Genomic DNA, 26,696 nt, shown 5'->3' with positions numbered 1-26,696 from the left:
ATGCATAGATGGTCCCCAAACAATGTTTTTGAATAAGACAAAGATTTGGTAGTCCCATAGACTGAAACTGAGCTGATAATATCTGAAGTATAAAGATGTTGCTGTGATTGGTCTGAGGAAGGGTAGGGAGGCATGGATTTTAAAGAAACCTGATCTACAAAATCCTAAATTTGCCAGTTTTATGGACTGAATATAAAAAATAGTTTTAAAAAAATTACAAAGGACCTTCCCCAAATGAATGAATGATCAATTTGATTTCCTTTAGAAAGAGCTTCCCTTATTCCCCCAAACTAGCACCATTTTAAGATTTTTTTCTTTAATTTTTGCTTTTTCATTTAATCTTGCATGATATCATGAAAAAAGCCCTGGAGATGAAGTCAGGGGATATTGGTGAGAGTTCTGGTTCTGCTCTTTCTTCCCTATGAGGCTTTGTTTAAATCACTTATATCCTCAGAGTCTCAATGCATTCATCTATAAAAAGAGCTTGGATTAAATGATTTCTGAGCTTTTTTCTGGTTTCTTGATCCCTTGATCTTATTATTTGAAGTGAATTGTACTTGTGGATGTCTCTATATAATTCCTGTTGACTTCAGTAATGATGATAATACTGATGGTGTTGGTGATGGTAAAGGAATGATGATCAGATGAACTAAAGGATATAACTGGGTTTTGTCAACTGGAAAGCACTGTTTGAATGCCAGGTTACGTTAGGTGACTTTCCATGAGGAATGAGATAGCAATGACAATAATGATAGCAGGAAAAGATGTAGCCCAGTGGTCATGTAGTGCACACCCTACTAGTTAACTATAGTTTCAAATATTTCAATACAATGTCCATAACTTAGAACCTTAGGGAAGTTATAAGACTCTCTGCACATTTTCTCCCCCATGAAAGACTAGAACTTGGGAAGGGGGGAGTTTTAAGTGTTTATGTAATGTTTAATGTATTCTATCAGTTTGTAGACAGGAAAATGGTTCAAGTGGTTTCTTTGGGTCCTTGTGCTGTCAGGAGTGAGGAAGATGTTTCTCATGTTCCTTTTTGGGGAGGGAAGGGTCTAGATGGGTGTTCTAGGAGGACTAGCCCCTCTGGTGTGAGTCCTTTTCAAGACTGCTCATCCACCCTGGTGTACATCTGGCAATGAACTCTCCCCTGTGGCTCCAAGAATCTGTAGCATGGGCACTGACCACATTCAGGTAAACCATCATGGCAGATAGGTTAAACTAGACTGAGGGTGACTGATGAGCCAGAAAGCTCTTGGTGAATTGGGGTGGGTGGCTCCCTCAAGCATGGGAAAACTTCCCATAGTGGAATGGGTAGAACGAATAGAATGAATAATTTTTCTAATGGCCAAGAAGGCCTGAAAACAGGTTCTGTTAGCAATTAGAGCTTGGTCAGACATTGAAGACATTAAGGTCATCCACTGCATCCCTGCCCATCACCAGTCATCCTGACTTTTGTCTTGCCACCAGACTTCAATGACTGTGGATGAGAAAGAGTGCAGCTGATAAGTTTGGGCAACTCTGCCTCTCTTAGATCCATTTTAGGTACAAGTCAAGACATTACCTCATCATGTCATTGTTCCCCTTGGAAACAAAGGACAAATGAAAGTTTGGGGAGAGGAAGGAGAAAGGGCTTCATAGAGGCTTGGAAGCCCAGAATAGAAGGGGTTGGAGTGTATGTATTGGTCTCTGTCAATAGAAATAATTGTCAATTGTAAAAGAGGTTGAGAGAACCATGTTGGAAGAAGTAGAAAGCTGCTAATTTTGTAGCCTTGTAACCAACAAATTGTCCACTCTAATGAACCCTTTTTTGCCCTCTACTGGAGGAAATGGGATTGTATTGTAGGTAGCATAATGGATAGAGTGCTGAACTTGGAGTCAGTAAGACCTGAGTTTCTTCTAGCCTGTCTCACTCACTCTGTGAAGTTGAATAAGGCAGTGGTTTTTCTCAGCCTCAGTGTCCCCATTTATACAACAAGGATAATGGCATTTACCTCGTGGAGTTGTTGTGAAGATCAAAGGAAAACATATCTATAGAGTGCTTTTAATGTTAATTCACCATGTACAAAAGCTAGGTTAAAGAGGATGTGAGACCAATGTGAAGGATTCCTGTAACCTGTCCAGCTCCCTCTTATTGGGTTTGGTTCTGTGGCTAGGATAGGGGCTTTCCCTAAGCACTCTCCATTCAGAAAAGAATGAGTTGGCCAGTCAAATCCTCTTTTACCAAACCTGTTGATGTAGAGAAACACAGGAGCAAGAATCCACTAGTCTTACCTCCAGAATTACCCTTCAACACCAGTTCTGAATGTCTTCTGCTCTATTCCAGTATTTCACAAGCCTGGGGTCTGCCTGGTCTCATTGTCCTTCTCCATTCCCCAAATCAACCCAACCTGCTTGTCTTGGCTTTTCTGATGAACTTCCTTATCATTTCTTCTTCATTTTTCTGTAAAATTGGTCATCCTTTGGTTATAAGTCTTTGTTGGTGGCTCCATTTACATTTAACGTTAGTTGTTACTTGGGTTTTTGTTTTTTTGTAGATTTAGTTTTAATTTTTAAATTAAGCAAAAACTCCTCACAAACAACTATCAATCTCCTTCATTTCCCTTCCACTGAAGATAAAGGGAAGGAAAAGACTTTTTGTTCTTACTCATTTTTTATAAAATATGAATTCAAGTACTAATAAAGCAACATGTTAAAAAGTAATGTGTCATTCTAGCAGGACAATCTCAGTGACTCCTTATGGAATGGAGGGGTTGTAAGCGAGAGGACTGGAATAGGTGACCTCTGAGCAAACTTGAAGCACACTCAGTGCCCAAGAAGTCCTCCATGGCCAAAGCCGATACTTTGGGTTTATAGCAAAAGACTAGCTAGTGGCCTCAGCAACCAGGATTTGGAAGGTATAATTAAGATACACTGATTTTCTACTGAAATATTTCTCTCAGTTCTGCACTGGCTTCTCAGCATCATGGGATCACTGACTGTTCACAGGGGCCCGAGTGATCAGGATCCCTTAGAGGTACCCCTAGGACACAGTAGGAGAGAGGCAACCTTGCTCTGGACTACCTTACTCATGAGGGTGAGAGAGCATTGGGATGGATGATCCCCAGATTCTCATTAGGGCCTACATGACAATAAAGAATGGACTTAATTTGTGATTTTGGTACATCCTGTTTGACTTCACTTTCAAATCCAAATGTATCCATCCCCTGTCTTCTATCCAATGAACTGTCCCTTCAAACAGGGCATAAAAAAGAGAAATAAGATGAAGCTTTGCAAAATCAACCAACAGGCCAACTAAGCCTAACAATATATGAGGGGATCTTCATTATACCTTTCAAATCCTGGTCACTGAGGCAGCTAGCTAGTTTTTTTGTCTTGAAGGAAATTTTAAAGATACAATCAGAGAATAAGAGACAGCCATTACCAGAAAAACAATGACTTTATTGTTGCTTAGGATAAATGAGGAGGAGGAGAGTGGTTTGAATATTGGGAGTTTGAGATAAAAAAAGAGTGATAGACCTTGATTCTCTCCATCCCTGAAGAACATCTGAACTGTTCAATTTGAGAAGAAAGAAGAAGCTGAGTAAAGAGAAAAAGGAGCAGAGCTGATGCATTGCCTCTTCTTCTCTTCTTGGGTGGGACACCAGATCAGCAACAACCCCCAGAGCTTCCACAGCAGCCCCCAGAGCTTCCACAGCAGCCTCCAGACTGCTGGCTGCGCCCACTGCCACTGTCACAGCAGTCAGACCTCTGGTGCCTGCGCCTGTGGGATCTCCTGTGATGGGAGAAGAGGCAGCAGCCACCCCCAGAGCCAGAGCTGCAGCATCCTCCAGAGCTGGAGCCACAGCATCCCCCAGAGCTACAGCATCCTCCTGAGCTAGAACCACAGCAGGAAGAGACTGGAGGAGGGCATGGAGCCTGGGGAGGGCACTTGGGAGGGCACTTTGGTGGGCATTTAGGGGTTTGACATTTAGGTGGGCCCTTGGGTGGGCACTTAGGGGCCTGGCACTGCTGCTGGCTTTGCTGGCAGGACATCTCTGTGGGAGTTCAGTAAACCTGAAAGACAACATAGGATTTTTTCAGATGTATGCAGATGATTCTTGAAAACTTTCTTTTCTTGGAATTGATCCACATTGTGATGACGAATTTTGCCTAGCTCACAGTAGTATTCAGAAAGAAAAGGTTTAATGAAATAATTCATCTATTAAAATGAATTGAGGTTCAAATTTTGGTTGAGGGAAAATGTATTTTATATCAATTCAAGAAGTTTTCAGCATTTAGATTCTCTGTTTCTTTTTCTCTGTTTCTGTCTTTGTTTCTTTCCCTCTCTCCTGTTTTTATACACACACACACACACACACACACACACACACACACACACACTTATACTTGTTAGGAATTGTAGAACTAGGAAAATTATGTGGTCTTAAATGTTAAGAGTTAATATATGTGTCCTAGGGAAGAGAGGTATTGACTTCTCTCAACATGCTGAGGGCACCTTTTGGATTCCAGTTCATGAAAATTTCAAGAAATGAGTAACATTGCTGCTCCTCCTCACTACCCTCACACAGACATCGGACTTTCCTGGTTCCATATAGGAAAATCCAAACTGATTCTACATTAATTTAGAACAAATCCACACTACCAGCTTGTATTCTTCACCAGTTGTTGCATTTCCCACTCCTTTGAACTCTTTCCTCTTCCTCGGCATTTCTTTATATCTGCCTTAATTCCTTTTGCTATCTCCCTTCATATTCCTCTCTCCTACTGCTTGCTATTCTCCTTTCCTTTCCTTCAATACCCTGCTCCAAGCCTCCCTCTGGGTTCTCAGACAGACACTCACCTTGATCACAGACACGGATGGCAGCTCTCTGCTGAAGAACCAGAGAAGGTGAGGAGTCAGAGACAGGGACACCTTTTATAGGGCATCCCAGGGTGAGCTGTTGCTATGAGACCCAACTCTCTAGGAGGAAGAGTGTCTTTCACAACTTGTGGCATGTGTCAGACAATTCCTGACATTCTCTAGCCTCACCTGCACTGATATTTGCCAGCACATGGATCATTGAGGTGTTGAGGGATATTAGAAGACCTCTCCTCGGATTGCTTCATTATATAGAAGAAGACACTGTGTTCCTGGTAGGTAAATGCCTCAGATAGAGTCAGAAGTAGTAAATGGATTTGTTGTTGTTCTATTGTTTTAACTATTGAACTCTTCATGATCTCATTTGGTGTTGTCATGGTAAAGATACTGGAGGGATGTGCCGTTTCTTTCTCTAACTCATAATTCCTCATTACAAATGAAGACATTGAGCCAGAGGGTTATATGACTTGCTCGGTGTCATACAGTTAGTAAATATATGAGGCTAGAATTGAATTCAGATCTTCCTGACACAAAGCTGGGTGGTCTATCTATTGTGTTAACCTGACAACCAATAAATAGATTAGCCAGAGATTAAGCCATGCCCCCCTAAATGAAGTCAATGTTCTTTTCATTATACCATGTCAAGGCAGATCTGAGGCAACTTCTCTAGTAAAGAGATCCAGAGGTGTTTTTGGTTAGGTTTATTGTAAAGATTGGGAACTCTCTGCTCAAAGAGCAGTTTGGGGAGTTGCTTTGAAGTCTAGGCATTGGGTAAAAGCTCTGTTCTTTCAGCCACTGGGCCTCTGTCTACTTAAAAAAAATTTCCATGTGACTCCTTTCCCCGTTGTCTTGTATGAAATATCTGGTGGGACAGTGGAAAGACATCTTAAGTAGGAGTCACAGGAGTGAGTTTCACATCCTTCCTCTTCATCTTATTATTTGTGTGAGTCAGGGCAAATTGCTTCAACTCCTGGCCTTTGGATGCCTTATCTCTAAAAGGACTGGAATATATGACCAAACATTTTTCATTTTAATAGCCATAAAAGTCATGGTCATCCACTAAGACCATTTCATTTTGTCCTTAGTATCACCTAAAATTATTTCTATGGGTTATCCATCTTTTACCTCTATACAACATCAACCCTCAATAGAGAACTTCAAATATGCTCCCCCAAATCTCTTTCCCAAATCCAAGAAACATTCCTCCCAAACCCCTACCAATCATTTTTTAGATTTGGCAACCCAAAGGTTTGGATTAAGTGGCCTTTCACTCATTCATCCATCCATCCATCCATCCATCCATCCATCCAATTAGCTGAGAACAGAATTCTCTGCTAATAGCTTTAAAGGGGAAAAAAGGAAGAATGGGACCCAGTTCCTGACCTCTATGATATTACTTCTTAGAGTTACTAAAATTTGTCTTTTCCATTACATTTTCATAAGTACTTTACATTTACTAACTCATATACTGGGAAGTAGGTGCTATGATTTTCCCCATTGTGAAGCTGAGGCAACTGAGTTTGAGAGAGGTTAAGTAACTTGTCCAAGGTCACATAGCTAAGAAGCATTGAATATTTTGGATTTTGACTAAGAATCTGTTGTCTAATCAAGTGTTAATGAATTCACAAATAACTGTATTCACCATAAGAGAGAAAAATGCCATAGGCGGTATCCTGAGTCCATGCTATAGAATGTCAAAGCAGTAAGAGATTATTTTTCTCTGAGGTCACCAGGAGCACGTGCATGGATAAAGGACTGTTTGATGGGAGCAGATTGGAAATTATTTTTACTTTATGGTTAGAGTAATGTATTGTCTGTTTGTGTTCCCCCAGGATCATCCTTATGCCTTTTCTAAGTCCCTTAAGGACTGTGATGGTCTTTTTTCCATCATAATATAGCTCCCATTATACAAACAAATATTTTAAATGATTTTTAGCTTCTTACATACCTGCATCAAGACCTTGGAACACTTGGGATAGGTTTATGTTCCTCCCTTTCCAGCATAGTCATCCTCCATGTCTATTACTTGTTCACTGCCTCTGTCTCTGTGATTGTCTCTTTATCTTTCTCTTGTATCTGTCTCCAACTGTTTGTCTCTGAGACACAACCACATAAAAGCACATGTTCCCAGTCAAAAATAAGTAAGACAGACAACATACACCCTCTTTTCTCTACATGTTTTTAAGAATATCACTCCACCTTAAGGAAGGTAGAAAAGGGAGCCCAGGACATGAGACACTGTTTGACTGTTGGGACATACCAACATGTCCCACTTGCCAGTCCTATCTCAAATTCTTCAATAATGTATTTACTTACACTGTATATAAATGGTCCCTGAACACTGTTTTGGAACAAAACAATTGATCTGGCAGCCTCATGTATACAGACTAATTTGATAACACCCGGAGGACAGAGATGTGACTGTCATTGTGCTTAGTAGGGGAAAAGGGCATGGATTTCAAGGAAATCTAGACAACAAAACCCTAAATTTACCACTTATGTGTATTGAAGATAATAAAGGAAGATATTTTTTATTTACAAAAGGATCCTTCCCTATATAAAGGAACTCAAAATCTAATTCCTTAGAAAAGAGTTTCCCTTGATCACCAAAACCAGAATCAATTTTAAACTTTGTTTTTATCTTTAATGTTGCATGATATTATGGCAAAATCCCTGGAGATAAAGTCAGGGGGACTGGGTAAGAGTTCTAGCTCTCTTTGCTTTATTCCCTGTGAGATCTTGTTTAAAACACTTACATCCCAGAATCTCAATGCATTTGTAAAATGAGTCTTTAAGTAGAGGATCTCTGAGTTCTCTTCTGATTCTAAACTCACTATCCTTTGATCTTATTATTTGAAGTGAGTTACACCTGTGGATATCTCTTTATAAGCCCCTGTATTGATGTTGACTTAAATAATGCTGATAATACTGATGGTGCTAATGGGGCAAAGGGAATGATGGTCATATGAGATAAAGGATGTAACTGGGTTTTGCCAATTTAAAAGCACTGTTTGAATGTCTGGTTATTCTAGATGCCTTTCCATGATGAAGAAGACAGCAACGGCAGTGGATAAATCAGGAAGAGATCCATTCCTGCTTGTCACCTAGTACTCACTCTTCTCATTCTAGTCAAATGCCAGTTTAGACACTCAAAATAAAGTCCATGGTTTGGAACCCCAGGAAAGTTTTAGGACTCCCTGTCCTTCTCTTTCAATAATAGACTACAGCTGGGGGGTTGGAGGGTTCATTGGTTAGGCTATATTTAAAGCATTCTGTCAGTTTGGAGGCAAAAAGATGACTCAGGAGGTTTCTCTGGGTACTTGTGCTGAGTTCCCCTTGTTCTTCTTTGGATCTTCAGAGATTCTTGGCAATGATAGAAGAGATGGAGAAAACCAGTTTGAAAAAGTAGAAATCTACTTATTCTGGAGCCTGAATAGTTAGGAACAGTTGTTGGCTTTAATTAACTCTTTTCTCCTTCTGCTAGAGGGAGTGGGATTGACCTCATCATATATGATGGTGGCATAGTGGATGGAGTGATGAACTGAGTCAGGAAAATCTGAGGTTAATCCTGTCTCACTTGCTTCCTGTGTTAATTTGGTCAAGTCACTGACATTTCTTAGCCTCGGTGTCCTCTACTATGAAATAGGGATAATAGCACCACACGTTCAACCTTCACTTACTATACAAATGCTAGGATGGTGATGATGTAAGATAATTGTGAAGTAGCCATGTAGACTACCCAACTCCCTCTTTCTGTGCATGGCTTTCTGGTTGGGATAGCATTCCTTTAGCATTTTCCTTTCAGGACAGGGAAACAGCCAACTAGACCATCTTTCACCAAATCTGTAGATGAGGGGGAGACACAGGACCAAAAATCCTACTCCTCAGAGAATTGTCCTCCAATACCAATTCTAAATGACACGCTCTATTGCAGTATCTCACAAGTCTCTCTTCTTCCCTTGTCTGTTGGGAAGTTCTCTGCTAAAGGGTTACAATCTTTGGATTTCTTTTTTTATCTGTATGGTCTCACTCTCCTCTGCCAACTACCAAATCTACCCAGATTCCTGGTCTTGGTTTCTTTGGTGAGCATTGCTTCCTTATTATTTCCTGGTCCTAATTCTCTAAAATTAGTCATCCCTGTGTTTATGGGGAGGTCCTTTTATTGGTGACTCTTTTTTTCTTTCAGAAAATGCTGGTTATTACTTGGTTTTAATCAATTTAATTTTAATTTTTAAATCAAAATTTTAAAACCCACCTGAATAATTAATCTGCATCCTTTACCTCCCTCTCATTGATGAAAAATAATTTTATTATTATTAACTTATTATAAAACCTTAATTAATATCCTAGTACAACAATGAGTTAAGGAATTAATGTGTCATTCTACTAGAGCAGTCAGTGACGTTCCATAGAGAGAAAGAACTATACATGTAAGGGCTGGTTTAGGTGATCTCTGAGCAAATGTGTAGCACTATAACATGACCTCCATGACCAGGGCTGGTGCTGTGGGCATGTGGCAAAGGACTAGTTAGCTGCCTCAGTGGCCAGGAATTAAAGGATATGACTGAGATACTCTCATTTTCCACCAAAATGTTTCTTTCAACTTTACTTGTTTCATAGCCTCATGGGATCACAAAAAAATGTTAGAGTTGGGGGAACCTTAGAAACCATTCTGGCTAATTCATACACAAGTGGGATCCCTATTCTAGCAGACCTGACTGGGTGATCGTCCAGTGTCTACTTACAATTCCACCTTTTGGGTTGTGATACTTTTAAGTGAAAGCTTTATCTCAGGGTGCTGTATTTATATTGGGTTTGGATATAGGGACCAGGCTTTATAGATTCTGATAGTGTCTGTTGTCTTCATGGGTAAGCCATTTTATCTCTCCAGACTTTAGTTTCCCAGTTTGAGAAATATAGATGATAATATTTATTCTATGTACCTTACAAAGTTTTAAAAAAAGGAAATGACTTTAAATCTCCATGTAAAAGTGAGTGTCTGTCATCTGTGCTCCCATTAGGCAATTAGGTGGCACAGTAGATAGAGCCCTGGACTTGGAATTTAAAAGGTCCAGGTTCAATTCCTGCTTTAGAAACTCTTTATCTGTCACCCTGAACAAGCCACCTTTCTCAGCCTCAGTTTCCTTATTTGTAAAATGGGGCTATTAAAAGCACTTATGTTAGTAAGGTTGCTGTGAGGATCAAATGAGAGGAAACACACATAAAGCAATATGAAAACCATAAAGCCTTATTTAAACTCTAGCTATTATTATTATGGTTATTATAGGCACTTAGAAAGGGCTTGGCATATAGTTAATGTTTAATAAATGATTATTAATTCTTTTTGTTACCATTTACCTTTATATATAACAGAATATATTATGTAACAATGATAATATAATGCATATTATTTGATATAAATATGTAATTAATTATAATAGATATGCTTATCCAAGAGAAACAAATTCTCACATTAGCTATAGGTCTCATTCTTTTTTCTCCTCCATCCCATCTTTCTCCAAGAAGGAAGGTAATATTATATAGGGTGTAAGTATATTATTGTATAATACATATTTCCCTGTTCATCATGTTCTGTACATACTGCTCACAGTAGAGAAAAATTCATGGATAAAATAAAGTGAAGAATGGTATGTTTCAGTCTGAACTGGACTCTGTTCCTTCTTAGGGAGTGGATGTCTTTTTTCATCATGAGTCCTTTGGAGTTAGCCTGGATCCTTTCCTTGTTGATAATGGTCAAGTCTTCATGTAAAATCAGGCAGAATATATTTTCATATTATCCATATAAAATGAGAAAATTATACACAGTAATAACAATAATGTATGATGACTAATGGTGAACGACAACTTCACACGTGAATATAGGAAGGCAGGAAAGAAGAATGAATCATCTGGTCATTATCTTTGCAAGTATTGACAGCCTTATTTTATAACCAGAAGGGAGAAATGATAACCTTGTTTTATGAAATCCAAATTTACCCTTGTCCCTTGGGAACTAGTCTTCAAGGAACTCCCAGGCTGACTCTTGCCCAGGAATGAACAACAAGCCATCAGGCACTCATTAAGCATCCTGAACAGGAGTGATAGAGATAGATTAATAAAATTTTACTTATCTTCTCAGTGGTTTGGGGATGGGTGAGAAGGAACAAATTACAACTCAAAATTTAAAAGAAAAGACTGGCAAAAATAAATAGATAATAACTTAACAGACAAAAAAAAAAAGATGAATTAAAGCCAAAATAGACTTAAGGTCAAAATATCGATGGCATAGTAGAGTATTGGACCTAGAAACAGAAGGACTTGAATTCAAATTTTTTCTCAGATAATTTGTAAGCTATTTGATTCTGGTCAAGTCATTCGCCTCTGCTTACCTCACTTTTATCATTTGTAAAATAGGGAGAGTGATAGCACCTGCCTCCAAGGGTTCTCATAAAAGTGAAATGAGATATTATTTGTAAAGTGTTTCCAAACTTTATGGCACTATATATAAATGCTAACTTTATAAAATAAACTGACTTAGAAAAAACCTAACTATGGTACATTTTGTTTGAATTCACCTTCATATTTAAGTGCATCTATCCTCTGCCTCCTACTCAATGAGCTATCCCTTAGAACAAGAAATAAAAATCAAGCTTTTTGAAATCAACCAATAGACCAGCTGAGTCTTACAGTATATGCCCTTTTCCCCACCTCAAGTCCTCCATTTCTTTTAAGGAAAGAAGGTGCATTTTCTCATTTCTTTGGTGTGAAGCTCAGTCATTAATGACTTATCTTACAGTGTTGTTACTATAGCTGAAATATAACTTGTAGTTAGGACCCCTTGGCTGAAAAGATTTCAGGAAAAGGAAAAAGGTCATTAGAGGTCCAGAAAGCACATGAAAATATGGAGAAAATAGTAGGGTACCATAGCCCAGACAGCATCTGGAGGTTGGTCCTGGGCTCTAGAATTGGGTGCACCCCATTAAGAGGGAGAGGGGTTCTAGGAGGACTAGGCAGATCTCAGAAAGGCTACAACTTTGTCTGATATGCAGGGACTGTATCAGTGAAAGAGGGACAGCCCTATGCCAGAGAGAGGACTTTTCTAGAGATTAAGAAAGGTCAACAGTATTGGATATCCCTATGCTCTAGGTCAAACAGACAGCCAGGACTAGTGGAAGCAGGGAAAAATGGAAGTTGAGATAGATCATATATCATTTAGCCATCCCATCCTTAAATGATCCAACAGGAAGGACTAGGTCCTCCTGAATTCTCCTACCAGGCTCCGTCCCTTGAGACTTTTTGCTCCAAACCAAGAGGGATGTTCCCACATCTGAATAGCCCCTCTCCTTTTCACCTGGGCTTGAACCTTTGTCTCTCCCCAGAAACTTGGAGGCAGAGACAGCTATGCCTTGGTGTATTTTACTCTTTAGGAAAGAAAGTAAAGAAATGCTAAAACAAACTGATTTCTACATAGATATTCTGTTTCTCCTTGGGTCAGAATGAAGGGAACCTTGCCCTAGGTTCCCATTCCTACCACCAACAATTACTCTTTGGACATTCTCTGAAGGTACTGTACTCATGGAAGTCTGTTGTGGATCAATCAACAAGAAAGGAGCCTTGAAGGAAGTTCCAAATGGAAAGAACAGAGACTAGGAGGCACCTGTGACCAGAACAAAAAACTTTATTGTTGCACAGGATAAATGAAGAGGAGAGTGGTTTGAATATTGGGGGTTTGATAATAAAGAAGTGATAGGCCCTGCTTCTCCCCATCCCCTATGAACATCTAAACAATTCAAATCCAGGAGCTTACAAAGGGGGCTAAGCAGTAAGGATAAAGAGGAATAAATTGTCTCTTCTCTTCTTGGGTTGGAGCACCAGATCAGCAGCATCCCCCGGAGCTTCCACAGGAGCCCCCAGAGCTTCCACAGCAGCCTCCAGACTGCTGGCTGCGCCCACTGCCACTGTCACAGCAGTCAGACCTCTGGTGCCTGCGCCTGTGGGATCTCCTGTGATGGGAGAAGAGGCAGCAGCCACCCCCAGAGCCAGAGCTGCAGCATCCTCCAGAGCTGGAGCCACAGCATCCCCCAGAGCTACAGCATCCTCCTGAACTAGAACCACAGCAAGAAGAGACTGGAGGAGGGCATGGAGCCTGAGTAGGGCACTTTGGGGGACACTTGGGTGGACACTTAGGTGTCTGACACTTGGGGGGACACTTAGGTGGGCACTTAGGGGCCTGGCACTGCTGCTGGCTTTGCTGGCAGGACATATCTGTGGAAGTTCAGTAAACCTGAAAGACAATATTAGATTTTTTTTTCAGATATATGAAATCTAGTCTTAAAAGTTTTCTTTATCTGCAATTGATCTTCAATGTGATAGTAAATTTTCCCAATAATATATTAGTATCTAGAAAGAAAAGACATAACAAAATAATTTCTCCACTTAAATATATTTAGGGTGAATTTGGGAAGAGGATATTATTATTAAATTTTATCACCTCTGTCTATCTCTCCCTGTCTCTGTCACTAGATATGTATATATTATTTATACATATATACATAATATGCTTTATATAATATAAACACCTATCTGTGACTATTGGGTATTGTACAACTAGGAAAAGTATAAAGAACCTTAAAGATTAAATAGTTTTTATATTCTAGACAAGGGAGGGAACCCCCCCCCCCCGACAGCATCCTTTGAATTCTAATTCAAAGCGGTTCCCTGTAACTCTGACCACTACTATCCCTCTCTACTCCCTTTCTTCCAGAGACCAGACTCTTTTATGGTTGTTTTCTGGAGAATCCAAACTGATTTTCTCTCAGTCCAGAAATCCAAAGTTCAAGCTTCCATTCTTCACCAGCTTCTTCACTTCCCATTCATTTGAACTCTTTCCTCATCCTCAGCCTCTTTATCCATTTGCCTTCATCCCCCTTTCTGTCTTCCTCCCCACTTCTCTCTCCCCCTACTTTATACTTTCCTTCCCTTTACTCCAAACCATCCCCTGGGCTCTCAAGCAGATACTCACCCTGATCAGAGACACAGACAGGAACTCTCTGCTAAAGAACCAGAGTGGATGAGGAGCCAAGGGCAGAGATACCTTTTATAGGGCATCCTAGGCTGAGCTGTTGGTATGAGACAGCTCCTTAGGAGGAAGAGTGTCTTTCCCAATTCATGGCATGTGTCAGATAATTCCTGACATTCTCTAACTTTACACGTGCTGACCTATGTAAACACATGGATCACTGAGGCAGTGAGGGATGATAGAAAACCTCTAGTCTGCTTGCCTCATTTTATAGATGAAGACACTGAGGCCCGGAAAGGCAAATATTTTCTATAACGTCCCAGAAATAGTAACTTGATTAGCCAGGACAAACCACAGTGCCTCAAAATGAAGTCCATGTTTCTTTCATGATGTCAGACCAAGGCAGATGTGAAGGGATCTAGATGGTGCTTTCAGCAAGGCTAGTTCTTCATAAATATTAGGAGTCTTTCGTTCACATGGCAATTTAGGTAATTGCCATGAAGTCTAATTACTGGGCAAAAACTCTAGGGACTTCAGTCACTGAGGTTCTGTCCTCTCTTGGAAATTTCCTTGTGGCCCCCTGCTTTGTTGTCATGTCTAAGATGCAGAGAAGTGAAAAGAGTAGTTAAGTTGGAGTTACAGTACCTAAGTTCAAATCTTTACTCTGCCTCTCTGAATTAAGGTAAGTCACTTCAACCTTCAGGCTTTGGAATCCTCATATTTAAAAGGAAGGGAATGGGCCCCTAAGATATGATCTCTAAGATCTTTTATTTTTATAGCTATAACTTCATGATTGTCTCCTAGGACTGTTTCACTTTGCCCTTAACATCACATAGACTTATATCTCTTGGTTATACCCCCTTTAACTCTTATGCACAACAATCCTTCAACAGAGAATTTCTAATTTCTAATCTTCTCCCCAATATCTCTGACCCAAAGCCATTGAACTGTCATCCCAAATGTAAGACATCCTTCTCCCCACATCCATTATATCTTTGTCAGAGAACAATCCAAGGATGGCCATCCATCACTCTATCCAGCCATATATCCATCCATTCTGCAATTAGTTGAGAATAAAGTTCTATGCTAAAAACTTCCAAGGGGGAAAAAGGTGGATAAGACATAGTTCCCATCCTCAATAATAATACTGGTAATAATAGCTAACACTTATCTTCCCCCTTAAGGTTTGCATACTATCTTATTTGATCCTCAATACTTCATGGGAGGGAGTGCTATGATTTCCCTATTTTACAGCTGAGAAAAAGAACTTGAGAAAGATTAAATAATTGGTTCACAGTCACAGAGGTAGGAAGAGTCTGGGATAAAATTTCAACCCAGAACCTATAATCTAGTTAAGAGATCATAAATTCACCAATAAGTATAATTCAGTATAAGATAAATACCTTAAGAAGTATAGTGGCATGATGCTATATAAGGTTGTGGCAGTGTGAAATTATTTCTCTCTGGGTTGGGTTCGCCATGAGCATCAGCATAGATGAGGTTCTATCTGATGGGGGCAATATAAAAATTATTTTTACTTTACATTTATTTGTTATTAGTTTTTGTCCCCATCAATGCCTTTGTTATACCTTCTATACATTAATGCTTCCTAAAGACTGGTATTATCTTTTCCCATCATAACATGCTACTTCTCATTCCACACACAAATATTTCTTGATACTTTATAGTTTATTACACAACCATGACCTTTCAAAATCTTGGAACACCTTACAACAGATACATCTTCCCTCCCTCCCAGCATACAGTCATCCTTCTGGTCAATCACCTGTCCATCCTCTCTGTCTCTCTGTTTTTGTTTCTTTATGTATGTATCTCTCTTTCTGTGTCTGATACATAGCCACGTAAAAGCTCATGTTCCCAGTCAAAGCTAAGGAAGCCAGACAACAGTCTTCCTTTTCCCTCTACATGCCTTGGAGAATATCCTTCCACTTAAAGGAAACTGGAAAAGGAAAGCCTGGACGTGACTCCCTATTTCACTGTTGGGACATACGAGCATGCTCCATGTACCAGTCCTGTCCCAAACTCTTCATTGATTCACTGATTTGGTAGCTCCATGGACAGAGACTGGGGTGCTAATACCCAGAGGATAGAAATGTGTTTGTGATTGGTCTGGAAAAGGGTGGGACATATAGATTTTAAGGAAGCCTTGTCAACAAAAACCTTTTTTTGTCAGGTGAGTGCATTGTAGATAGGAAAAGAAGATGACGATGATGATTATTACAAAAGAATCTTTGCCATTATAAAGGAATTCACTTAAAAGAATTTCCCTTGTTCGCCATTTTAAACATCCTTTTGAAACACTGTGTGTGTGTGTTTTATTTGTTTTGTTTTTTACATTTAAGGTTGCATTATACTGTAGCAAAAGCCCTAGAGATGAAATGAGAGAATGTGAGTCAGAGCCCTAGCTCTGCGCTTTGTTCTTTGTGAGACCCGGTTGAAATCACATCCTCAGCGTCTCACTGTCTTTATCTGTAATATGGGAACTTGGATTAGGTGACCTCTGAGTTTTCTTCTGGTTCTAAATTCAGGATCCTTTGTTCATATTATCTGAAATGAGTTACACCTGTGCATGCCTCTATATAACTCTCTGCATTCCTTCTGACTTTGGTAATGATGCTGATAGTGATGGGGTTGATGATGGTAAAGGGAATGATGATCAAATGAGGTAAAGGTTTTAGCTGGGTTTTACCAACTTCAAAACACTGTCTGAGTGCCAGGTTACTCAAGGTGCTATTCTATGATAAAGAAGATAGCAATGGCAATGATAATAGCATGACAGTATCCAGTCCTTTTTTCCACGTAGTCACCGCCCCACTACTAAACTACAATTTTAGTCAACACTCATTACAAAATCCATGACTTGGAACCTTAGGGAAGTTTTAAGACTTCTCCTACATTTCCTCCCCCAGCATAGATTAGAACTGGGAGGAGTGTCAAGTGGTTAGATCATATTTAGTGCATTCTGTCAGACTTGAGGCAAGAGGAAATGTCTAGGTCCCTGTGATGTGAGAAGTGAAGAAGGAATCTCTGTTCTGATCTGGATATTTAAGAGACACAGGTCTTCATAGAGGCTAGATCTAGAATGGAAGGGGCTGGGGAAATAAGTATTGGGATCTGACAATGGAAATACTTGTCAATAATAGAAGAGGGCAAAAGCCCAAAGTTGAAGGAAGTAAAAAAATGTGATTACAAAGCCTAGATGGTTAGGAGTAGTTGTCTACTTCAATGAACCCCCTTCTCCTTTTGACGGATGGAGTGGGATTGACCTCATCATATGTAACGTAGGTGGCTTAGTGGATACAGAGGTGAACTTGGAGTCAGGAAATCCTGAGGATGTATCCTATTATCACTCACTTGCTCACTATGTGAATTTGAGTAAGTCAGTGACTTTTCTTAGCCTCAGTGTCCTCATCTGTGAAACAAAGATGACAGCCCTTATCTCACAGAATTATTGTGAGGATCTAATGAGATCATATATTAAGAGTGCTTTCAACCTAAACTCGATAAAAAGATGCTAGAATGATGATCAGTGTGAAGGAATCAAGTAGCCTTCCAGCTCTGTGGTTGGGATAGAGGACTTCTCTGAGCATCCTCCAATCAAAGTGGAGGAACTAGCCAGTCAGACAATCTTTCACAAACCTGTGGATGGGGGGAAGACATGGGAGAGAGAATCCTACATTATTACTCCCAGAACTGCCCGCCAACAGAAATTTGAATGACTTGCACTCTACTGTAATAACTCATGAGCCCTATCTCTTCCCTTGTCTGTTAGGAACCTCTCAGCTAAGCAATTGGGATCTTTAGGTTTCTCTTTCTAGTGTCTGCCGGTTCTCCCTTTCCTCCTCCATCTACCAAATCTATCCAACATGCTGGTCTTGGTTTTCCTGGTGAGTGTTGCTTCTGTATTTTTTTCTTGTTCATTTCCTGTATAACTGGTTAGCCTTTTATTTCGGCAGATGACCATTTGTTGGTGGTTCCATTTCTTTCAGTAAACTGAGATTGTTACTCATATTCAGTAGATTTAATTTTAATTCTTCAATTAAGAAAAAAATCCAAACTATTATCTATCTACTTCACCTCCCTCCTATTGAAATAAGAAGGGGAAACTGTTCAATTTTACTTTTTATTATAAAATCTATATTTAAATACCAAAAATTAACAAATTCAAGAAGAAATGTATCATTGTACTTTGTCTCCCCCATGGATAGAGGGGGCTACATTAGTGAGTCTGATTAAGAAACCTCTAAGCAAGCTTCCAGCACCATCACTACCCAAGAACCCTTCATGGCCAGGGCACACACTGTAGTTAGTTGCCCGACTGACCAGGATTTAAAAAGAAAAAATAAGGTGACCCTTATTTTCTTCCCAAATATTTTTCTCCATTCTGCCATCTTGCATTGGCTTCACAGCATCATGGAATCACAGAATGTTAGCATTCAAAGGGGCCTGAGTGATCTTCCTGGCCAATTCTTACACAAAAGCAATCCCTACTATATCTTATTTTACTAATGATCATCCAGCCTCTGCTTCCATTCCACCTTTTGTGATTTGATAAGTTAGAGTTTTGTCTCAGGTGAATTGCTCCATATGGAGTTAGGGAACCTAGGTTTAAACGTGAATCCTGATGCTGCCTCTGTTGTGTTCATGGTTGTCATATTATCTCTCCAGACAGTTTCCCCAACTGTGAAATGGGAATGATAACATATGTTCTTTGTAACCTCATAAAATTTTAGAAAAGAAATAACTTTGAAAGCCAAATCACCTAACAAATGTGAGTGGTGATCATCTGTTCTCCATTTAGGGAGTTAGATGGCATAGTTGATAGAGCCTTAGACTTGTAATTTAAAAGATCTGAGTTCAATTCATCCCTCAGACACTTGCTAACTCTGTCACCCTGGAAATGTCATACAGGATCTTTCAGCCTCATATTTCTCATTTGTATAATCATGGTAATAATAGCACCTACTTTACCAGAATTACTCTGAAGATCAGATGAGTAAATACATGTAAAACAATTTGCAAACCTTAAGGCCCTACTTAGAATGTTAACTACTACTACTATTATTATTATAGGTAATTAATACAGTGCCTGATTCATAGAAGATGCTAAATAAATGCTTATTGATTGATTGTTAATAATAAAATTAAGATGCATGAGGAAAATTCAAATGAACAATTATTATAAATTATTAGCTTATTTTGTTATAATCAAGTTTATATGAACATTATTTTATAATTTGAACAGGGTAATGGGAATAATCAGTGATAGTCCAGTCCTTATAAGCATGTACAGATTATTTTTTAAAATAAGTATTTACTGAATGCCTACTATGTGCCAGATACTGTGCTAAGCACATACAAATATTATTTCTGTTGATCCTTACAAGAACTCTGGGATATAGATGCCATCATTCTCCCCATTTTATAGTAGATAAACTGGGGCAAATGAAGATTAAGGGACTTGCCTGGATCACTTATCATCTGTTGATATAATTCTCACATAGACTTCAGATTTTGTTTTCAATTGACTTAACCATTAAAAGAAGAGGACATTTTTTGAGTGGATGCTCTACTATGAATTGAAAATGCTTTTAAAAAGTGATAACCAGATGATTCATCCTTCTTTCCTGGCTACCTGTATGGAAATGTGAAGGTAAGGAATGATGTAATTCTATGGATGGGGAAAGAGCCCTCTTTACCTACAACACCCACATGTGACCCATGAACATGAAAATTGGTTCTTACGTCTTTCTTTACATTTATTTTCACCCCCTGCTCTTAGATGGAAGAAATATGAATTAGGCTGTGACCTGAGTTTCATAATCTCAAGAGAGCAAGCCCCAGAGGGCTTGGGGAGTTATGGTCCATGATTCATTTTGTAGACAGCCACACCAGGTGCAGGACAAAGTCCTGTTTAGCCCAGCTTGCTAGAATGTCAAAAGGAAACCAAGAAGAAGAGAGAGCCATTCATCAATCAAAACAATTTCACTACAAAGTGAATTTGGTGAGGGTAAATACTTTGGAGCAACCTTAAGGATGAGTCCCCTCTCTTCAGAGCCCCAGGTGTTACAGGCTAAGTGTGCCCTTAGGTGCTGGGGATGGGTTAATGTTCATACTGCTGTTGTTGCTATATTTTCTCAGTAAATCCTTTTATAAAAGCTACTTGACATTAATGTTTAAAAAGACTCTGTGGTACTAATTACTGAAAGGAATCAATTATATTAGGGAGCCATTAATTCTCACTTGAAATTGATATTGGGGAGAACACACTGAATCGGGGCTCAAGCCAACAGCATTAGGAATAGATGCAGGCAATCCCTTAGAAGTGCCTCCTAGAATCCAATGAGAGACTTCCAGGGATGGAGCCAAGATGGAGGAGTAACTAGGGTAGCAGCACACCATTTCATTATGAAAATCCTCTCTGACCAAGAGTAAAATATAACCACAAAATGAATACAGAAATGAAAGAACCAACAGAGACAGAGTGAAACAATCTTCAAAAAAGAAAAACCCAAAGGTAGGCAGAGATCATTTGGGGAACTAAGGTGTGAGGGGGAGCAGAGCTAGCAGGAGGAATGGCAGCAAGGGAAGAGCAAACCACACACCCCACTACCCCACACATCTGCTCTCATAGGTTCCCAAACTTAACCCAAGCTAAATCAGACCCTGAGAGCCTGCCTGGCAGTTAGTGGTCCAAGCCAACTAACACCCCTTGAAAATTGCAAACCTATGGAGAAGTCTGGAATCCCAGCCCAAGGCAATCTTGGCTGAAGGGGGCTGATCCACATGGCCCCAGAGTGAAGCCAGGAGTCCCAGTCTAGGCTTGGGGTGAGGACACTGTTCTCAGGTGAAGCCTCCATGGGATCTTTTTGCCCAAAATTAGGGGTGGAGTTCCAGGACAGGGCAATCAAGGGTGTGCCTGGTTGAATCAAGAATACCTTGAGACAATAAATGTGAGCCTAAGCCTGAGGCTAGAATCTGAACAGCACCTGACCTGATCAAGTTCATACTGAGATCAAAAGCCTGAGGAAAATCTTTAAGCTATCAGCATTTCAAGGGTCAATTGAATCATCTGGGGGAGAGGACTCTCAGAGCTCTCAGCCCTCAGACCATCTGGTAAATTAGTAGCAACCCAGGAAATAAGCTGAAAATAATATCAAAAAAGGACTGATGTTTAAGAGGGCACTCCCAACTTCCCCCAAAACAGAACCTACCTATAATTAGATAGAAAAAAATTAGTAAACAATCAAAAAAGGACCTAACTCTAAAGACTTTTTATAGAGACAAAGGGCAAGGAGCAGATACAGAAGGGGACAGCAACAGCAAAGGAAACATACCCAAAGTCCAAAAGAAAAATATGGATTGGACAGATTCTGGAAGAGCTCAAAAAACAATTATTAGAGGTAAAGGAAAAGTGGGGAAGAGAAAGGAAAGTAATGCAAGAAGAAAGGAAAGTGATGCAAGGACAAATGAAAGTGATGCAAGGAGAAATGAACCAATTGAAAAAGGAGATCCAAAAACTGACAGAAGAAAACCAGGTCTGAAAAATCAAAATTGACCATCTAGAAACTAATGATTTCATGAGAAATAAAGAAACAATAAAGCAGAATCAAAAGAATGAAAAAACAGAGGAAAACATCAAATATCTTATTGAAAAAATAACTGACCTAGAAAACATGTCAATAGAGACAATCTGAGAATTATTGGATTGCCTGAAGAAAAAACTTTGGATATCATATTACAAGAAATTGTCAAAGAAAACTGCCCAGACATCCTTGAACAAAAAAATAAAACTGAAATTGAAAGAATTCACAGATGCCTCCAGAAATAAATCCTCAATTGACAACTTCCAGGAATGTAATAGACAAATTCAAGAGCCACCAAGCCAAGGAAAAAAATACTTCAGGCAGCCAGAAAGAAACTATTCAAATACCATGGAGCTACAATCAGGGTCACTCAGGATCTAGTGACTTCTACATTAAAGGACTGGAAGGCATGAAATATGATATTCAGAAAGGCAAAAAGATTTGGGTTTACAAACCAGAGTCACCTATCCAGCAAAACAGTATACTCTTTCAGGGGGGAAAATGGTCATTCAATAAGACAGAAGATTTCCAAGCATTCCTGAGGAATAAACCAGATCTAAAAAAAAAAAAAATCTGAAGGCCAAATGTAAGATATGAGCACAGAAAGATAAATAAGAAAGAGAAAATTTAAGGGACTCATTAAGGTAAAAATATTTAGATGTCTACATGGAAAGAGGATTTCTATAATTCTCAAAAATTACTCTTCAGTAGTAGAGAAGATAGAAGGAATTTATTCAGAAAGAGGGTGGAAAAGTAAGCTGATTATGATAATATGATGTATATGATGACATAGAATGATATGTATTTATGATATGATATATATGCATATGAATCACATGTAAAAAAATCAATCAAGAGCTGAAAGAGAGGGTTACACTGAGAGAAAAGCTCTGGCTTCCTCTGAGCCAGGTAGAAATTCTGAGCCCCAGACAGGGGAAAGGAGTATCAAGATGATGGCCCTTTCTCAGAGGTTCACACCTCCAGAAAGGACAAAGAAACTAAGTCAGCCTTTCACTCACCAAGATGACCATCAAAAAGGAAAGCAGTCTGAGGTCTCCTGCACGAGCTCCTCCAGGGGTCCAGTTCCACAGCCAAGTGTCTTCACTCCAAGTCTGAGTGTCTGTCTTCCAGTCTCTCCTCAAGTGTCTATCTTGCCTCCAACTCCAAGTGCCTGATTCCAGTTTCTCCTCCAAGTGACTGAATCCTTGATTTCTATATTGATTGATCTATCTCTGTGTGCCTCTGTTTCCTCTATTTAAAGACTTTTTTTCTCTTGTGTCAACTCCCCTAAATTTTACACCTACCAATCACAGCAGAGGCTCCTCTCCAGGACTGTCCATTCTTTAACATGTGGGTCACAGACCTCCCACTCAACTTTATGAAATGGGTATTCACACCCTTTTGTGGTTAAAATGGGTAGATCTACTTTAAATACTCAGTTAGTACTCTGGGGATTAAAATCTAAAAATAGACAGGGGATTAAAATTTAATCTTCCCAATAAAGGAAGAGCAAAGTACCTTTATTGTTACAATCAGGATATAGCCAAATCCAGTCTTCACAGATCACAAGGATTATTTGATATGATCAGGTGAGATTTATACCAGGAATGAAAGGATGGTTTAATATTAGGAAATCCATCTACATAATTGACCATATCAATAATCAAACCAACAGAAATCACATGATTATCTCAATAGATGCAGAAAAAGCCTTTGACAAAATACAAAACTCATTCCTATTGAAAATAAAAGAAAGTATAGAAATAGAAGGGTCATTCCTCAAAATAATAAACAGTATATAGTTAAAACCATCAGCAAATATCACCTGTAATGAGGACAAGTTAGAAACCTCCCCAATAAGATCAGGAGTGAAGTAAGGATGCCCATTATCACCTCTTTTATTCTATATTGTACTAGAAACATTAGCAGTAGCAATTAGAGAAGAAAAAAAATGAAGGAATTACAGTAGGCAGTGAGGAGACTGAACTATCACTCTTTGCAGAGGATATGCTGGTATACTTAAAGAACTCCAGAAAATGAACTAAAAGGCTAGTGGAAGTAATTAACAACTTTTGTAAAGTTGCACGGTACAAAATAAATCCACATAAATCATCAGTATTTCTATATATTTCCAACAAAACTCAGCAGCAGGAGTTAGAAAGAGAAACTCCATTTAAAATCACTCTAGACAACATAAAATATTTAGGAATCTATCTGCCACACAAACATAGGAATTATATGAACACAACTACAAACAATTTTCACACAATTAAAACTAGACTTCAATAATTGGAAAAACATTAACTGCTCCTGGGTAGGACAAGCTAATGTAATAAAAATGACAATCCTTCCCAAACTAATCTACTTATTCAGTGCCATACCTATTAAACTACCAAAAAACTTTTTTTTATAGAATTAGAAAAATTATAATAAAGTTCATCTGGAAGAACAAAAAGATCAAGAATATCAAGGGAAATAATGAAAAAAATTGTAAAAGACGGGGGTCTAGCTGTACCAGATCTTAAACTGTACTATAAAGCAGTAGTCATCAAAACAGTATGGTAATGGCTAAGAGACAGAAGGGTAGATCAATGGAATAGTCTAGGGGTAAATGGTCACAGTAAACTAGTGTTTGATAAAACTCCAAACCCCAGCTTTTGGTACAAAAACTGCTGGGAAAATTGGAAAACAGTGTAAGCAGAATTATTTTTAGATCAACATCTTACACCCTATACCAAGATAAATGCAAAATGGACAAATGACTTAAATATATAAAGAGTGAAATCATGAATAAATTAGGTGAACAAAGATTAATATACCTGTCAGAACTGTGGGAAGGAAGGAAATTTTTTTTTATTAATAAACATTTATTAAACAGATATAATGAATCAGGCACTGGGTATAGAAATCCCAAAGTGAAACAATCCCTAATCTCAAGAAAATAAGATTCTACTATAAAACCATACAATATAATTGAGCTTTTAAAATCACTTTCCACATATCGTTATCTACCATAGCTTCTTGGTCCCCAAAACTTGAGACTCTTCTCAATTCCCATGAGCACTTCAAATTCAATATGTCTAAAACAGAACTCATTATCTTCTTTTTTTTTAATTTTTTAATTTTTTTTATTAATTTTTTTTAAATATTATTTTATTTGGTCATTTTCATACATGATTCACTGGAAACAAAGATCGTTTTCTTTTCCTCCCCTCCCCTTCCCCCCCACCCCGCCTTTCCCTCTCCCATAGCCGACGCATGATTCCACTGGTTATCACATGTGTTCTTGACTCAAACCCATTTCCCTGTTGTTGGAGTTTGCATTATAGTGTTCATTTAGAGTCTCTCCTCAGTCTTATCTCCTCCAACCCTGTAGTCAAGCAGTTGCTTTTCAGCGGTGTTTTTACTCCCACAGTTTATCCTCTGCTTGTGGGTAGTATTTTTTTTTAGATCCCTGCAGATTGTTCAGGGAAATTGCATTGATACTAATGGAGAAGTCCATCACCTTCGATTGTACCACAATGTATCAGTCTCTGTGTATAATGTTTTCCTGGTTCTGCTCCTTTCACTCTGCATCACTTCCTGGAGGTTGTTCCAGTCTCCATGGGATTCCTCCACTTTATTATTCCTTTTAGCACAATAGTATTCCATCACCAACATATACCACAATTTGTTCAGCCATTCCCCAATTGAAGGGCATCCCCTCATTTTCCAATTTTTGGCCACCACAAAGAGCGCAGCTATGAATATTTTTGTACAAGTCTTTTTGTCCATTATCTCTTTGGGGTACAAGCCCAGCAGTGCTATGGCTGGATCAAAGGGCAGACAGTCTTTTATCGCCCTTTGGACATAGTTCCAACTTGCCCTCCAGAATGGTTGGATCAATTCACAACTCCACCAGCAATGAATTAATGTCCCCACTTTGCCACATCCCCTCCAGCATTCATTACTTTGCATAACTGTCATGTTATCCAATCTGCTAGGTGTGAGATGATACCTCAGAGTTGTTTTGATTTGCATCTCTCTGATTATAAGAGATGTAGAGCACTTTTTCATGTGCTTATTAATAGTTTTGATTTCTTTGGCTGAGAATTGCCTGTTCATGTCCCTTGCCCATTTGTCAATTGGAGAATGGCTTGATTTTTTGTACAATTGATTTAGTTCTTTATAAATTTTAGTAATTAAACCTTTGTCAGAGGTTTTTATGAAGATTGTTTCCCAATTTGTTGCTACCCTTCTGATTTTGGTTACATTGGTTTTGTTTGTACAAAAACTTTTTAATTTGATGTAATCCAGATTATTTATTTTGCATTTTGTAACTTTTCTAATTCTTGCTTGGTTTTGAAGTATTTCCCTTCCCAAAGGTCTGACATGTATACTATTCTGTGTTCGCCTAATTTTCTTATAGTTTCCTTCTTTATGTTCAAGTCATTCATCCATTTTGAATTTATCTTGGTGTAGGGTGTGAGGTGTTGATCTAAGCCTAATCTTTCCCATACTGTCCTCCAATTTTCCCAGCAGTTTTTATGAAATAGTGGATTTTTGTCCCAAAAGCTGGGATCTTTGGGTTTGTCATATACTGTCTTGCTGAGGTTGCTTGCCCCCAGTCTATTCCACTGATCCTCCTTTCTGTCTCTTAGCCAGTACCAAATTGTTTTGATGACCGCTGCTTTGTAATATAGTCTGAGATCTGGGACTGCAAGACCCCCTTCCTTTGTATTTTTTTTCATTAATTCCCTGGATATCCTTGATCTTTTGTTCTTCCAAATGAACTTTGTTATGTTTTTTTCTAAATCAGTAAAAAAAATTTTTGGAAGTTCCATGGGTATGGCACTAAATAGATAGATGAGTTTGGGTAGGATGGTCATTTTTATTATATTGGCTCGTCCTACCCATGAGCAGTTAATGTTCTTCCAATTGTTCAAGTCTAGTTTTAGTTGTGTGGAAAGTGTTTTGTAGTTGTGTTCATATAGATCCTGTGTTTGTCTCGGGAGATAGATTCCTAAGTATTTTATTTTGTCTTGGGTAATTTTGAATGGGATTTCTCTTTCTAGTTCTTGCTGCTGAGCTGTGTTGGAGATATATAGAAATGCTGATGACTTATGTGGGTTTATTTTGTATCCTGCAACTTTGCTAAAGTTGTTGATTATTTCAATTAGCTTTTTGGTTGAGTCTCTAGGATTCTTTAAGTAGACCATCATGTCATCTG

The 26,696-nt window shown here is 38.8% G+C and overlaps 2 protein-coding genes across 2 annotated transcripts; both read right to left on the bottom strand.

Moving 5' to 3' along the window:
• Positions 1–3,407: 3,407 nt before the first annotated feature.
• LOC103096878 (late cornified envelope protein 5A-like) lies at positions 3,408–4,884 on the bottom strand. The gene is made up of 2 exons (XM_016429221.2): positions 4,844–4,884; positions 3,408–4,056 (listed from the first exon to the last, which is right to left on the bottom strand). The coding sequence occupies exon 2, from the start codon at positions 4,033–4,035 to the stop codon at positions 3,649–3,651; it is 387 nt and encodes a 128-aa protein (XP_016284707.2). The 5' UTR covers positions 4,036–4,056; positions 4,844–4,884; the 3' UTR covers positions 3,408–3,648.
• A 7,644-nt stretch (positions 4,885–12,528) lies between these two features.
• On the bottom strand, positions 12,529–13,978 carry LOC107651024 (late cornified envelope protein 1E-like). Its single transcript, XM_016429219.2, has 2 exons — positions 13,884–13,978; positions 12,529–13,145 (listed from the first exon to the last, which is right to left on the bottom strand). The coding sequence occupies exon 2, from the start codon at positions 13,122–13,124 to the stop codon at positions 12,738–12,740; it is 387 nt and encodes a 128-aa protein (XP_016284705.2). The 5' UTR covers positions 13,125–13,145; positions 13,884–13,978; the 3' UTR covers positions 12,529–12,737.
• Positions 13,979–26,696: the final 12,718 nt, after the last annotated feature.

The sequence above is a fragment of the Monodelphis domestica genome, chromosome 2 (assembly GCF_027887165.1).
Source record: "Monodelphis domestica isolate mMonDom1 chromosome 2, mMonDom1.pri, whole genome shotgun sequence".
Taxonomy (NCBI): Eukaryota; Metazoa; Chordata; class Mammalia; order Didelphimorphia; family Didelphidae; genus Monodelphis; species Monodelphis domestica.
This window is presented reverse-complemented; position numbering and strand designations above follow the sequence as displayed.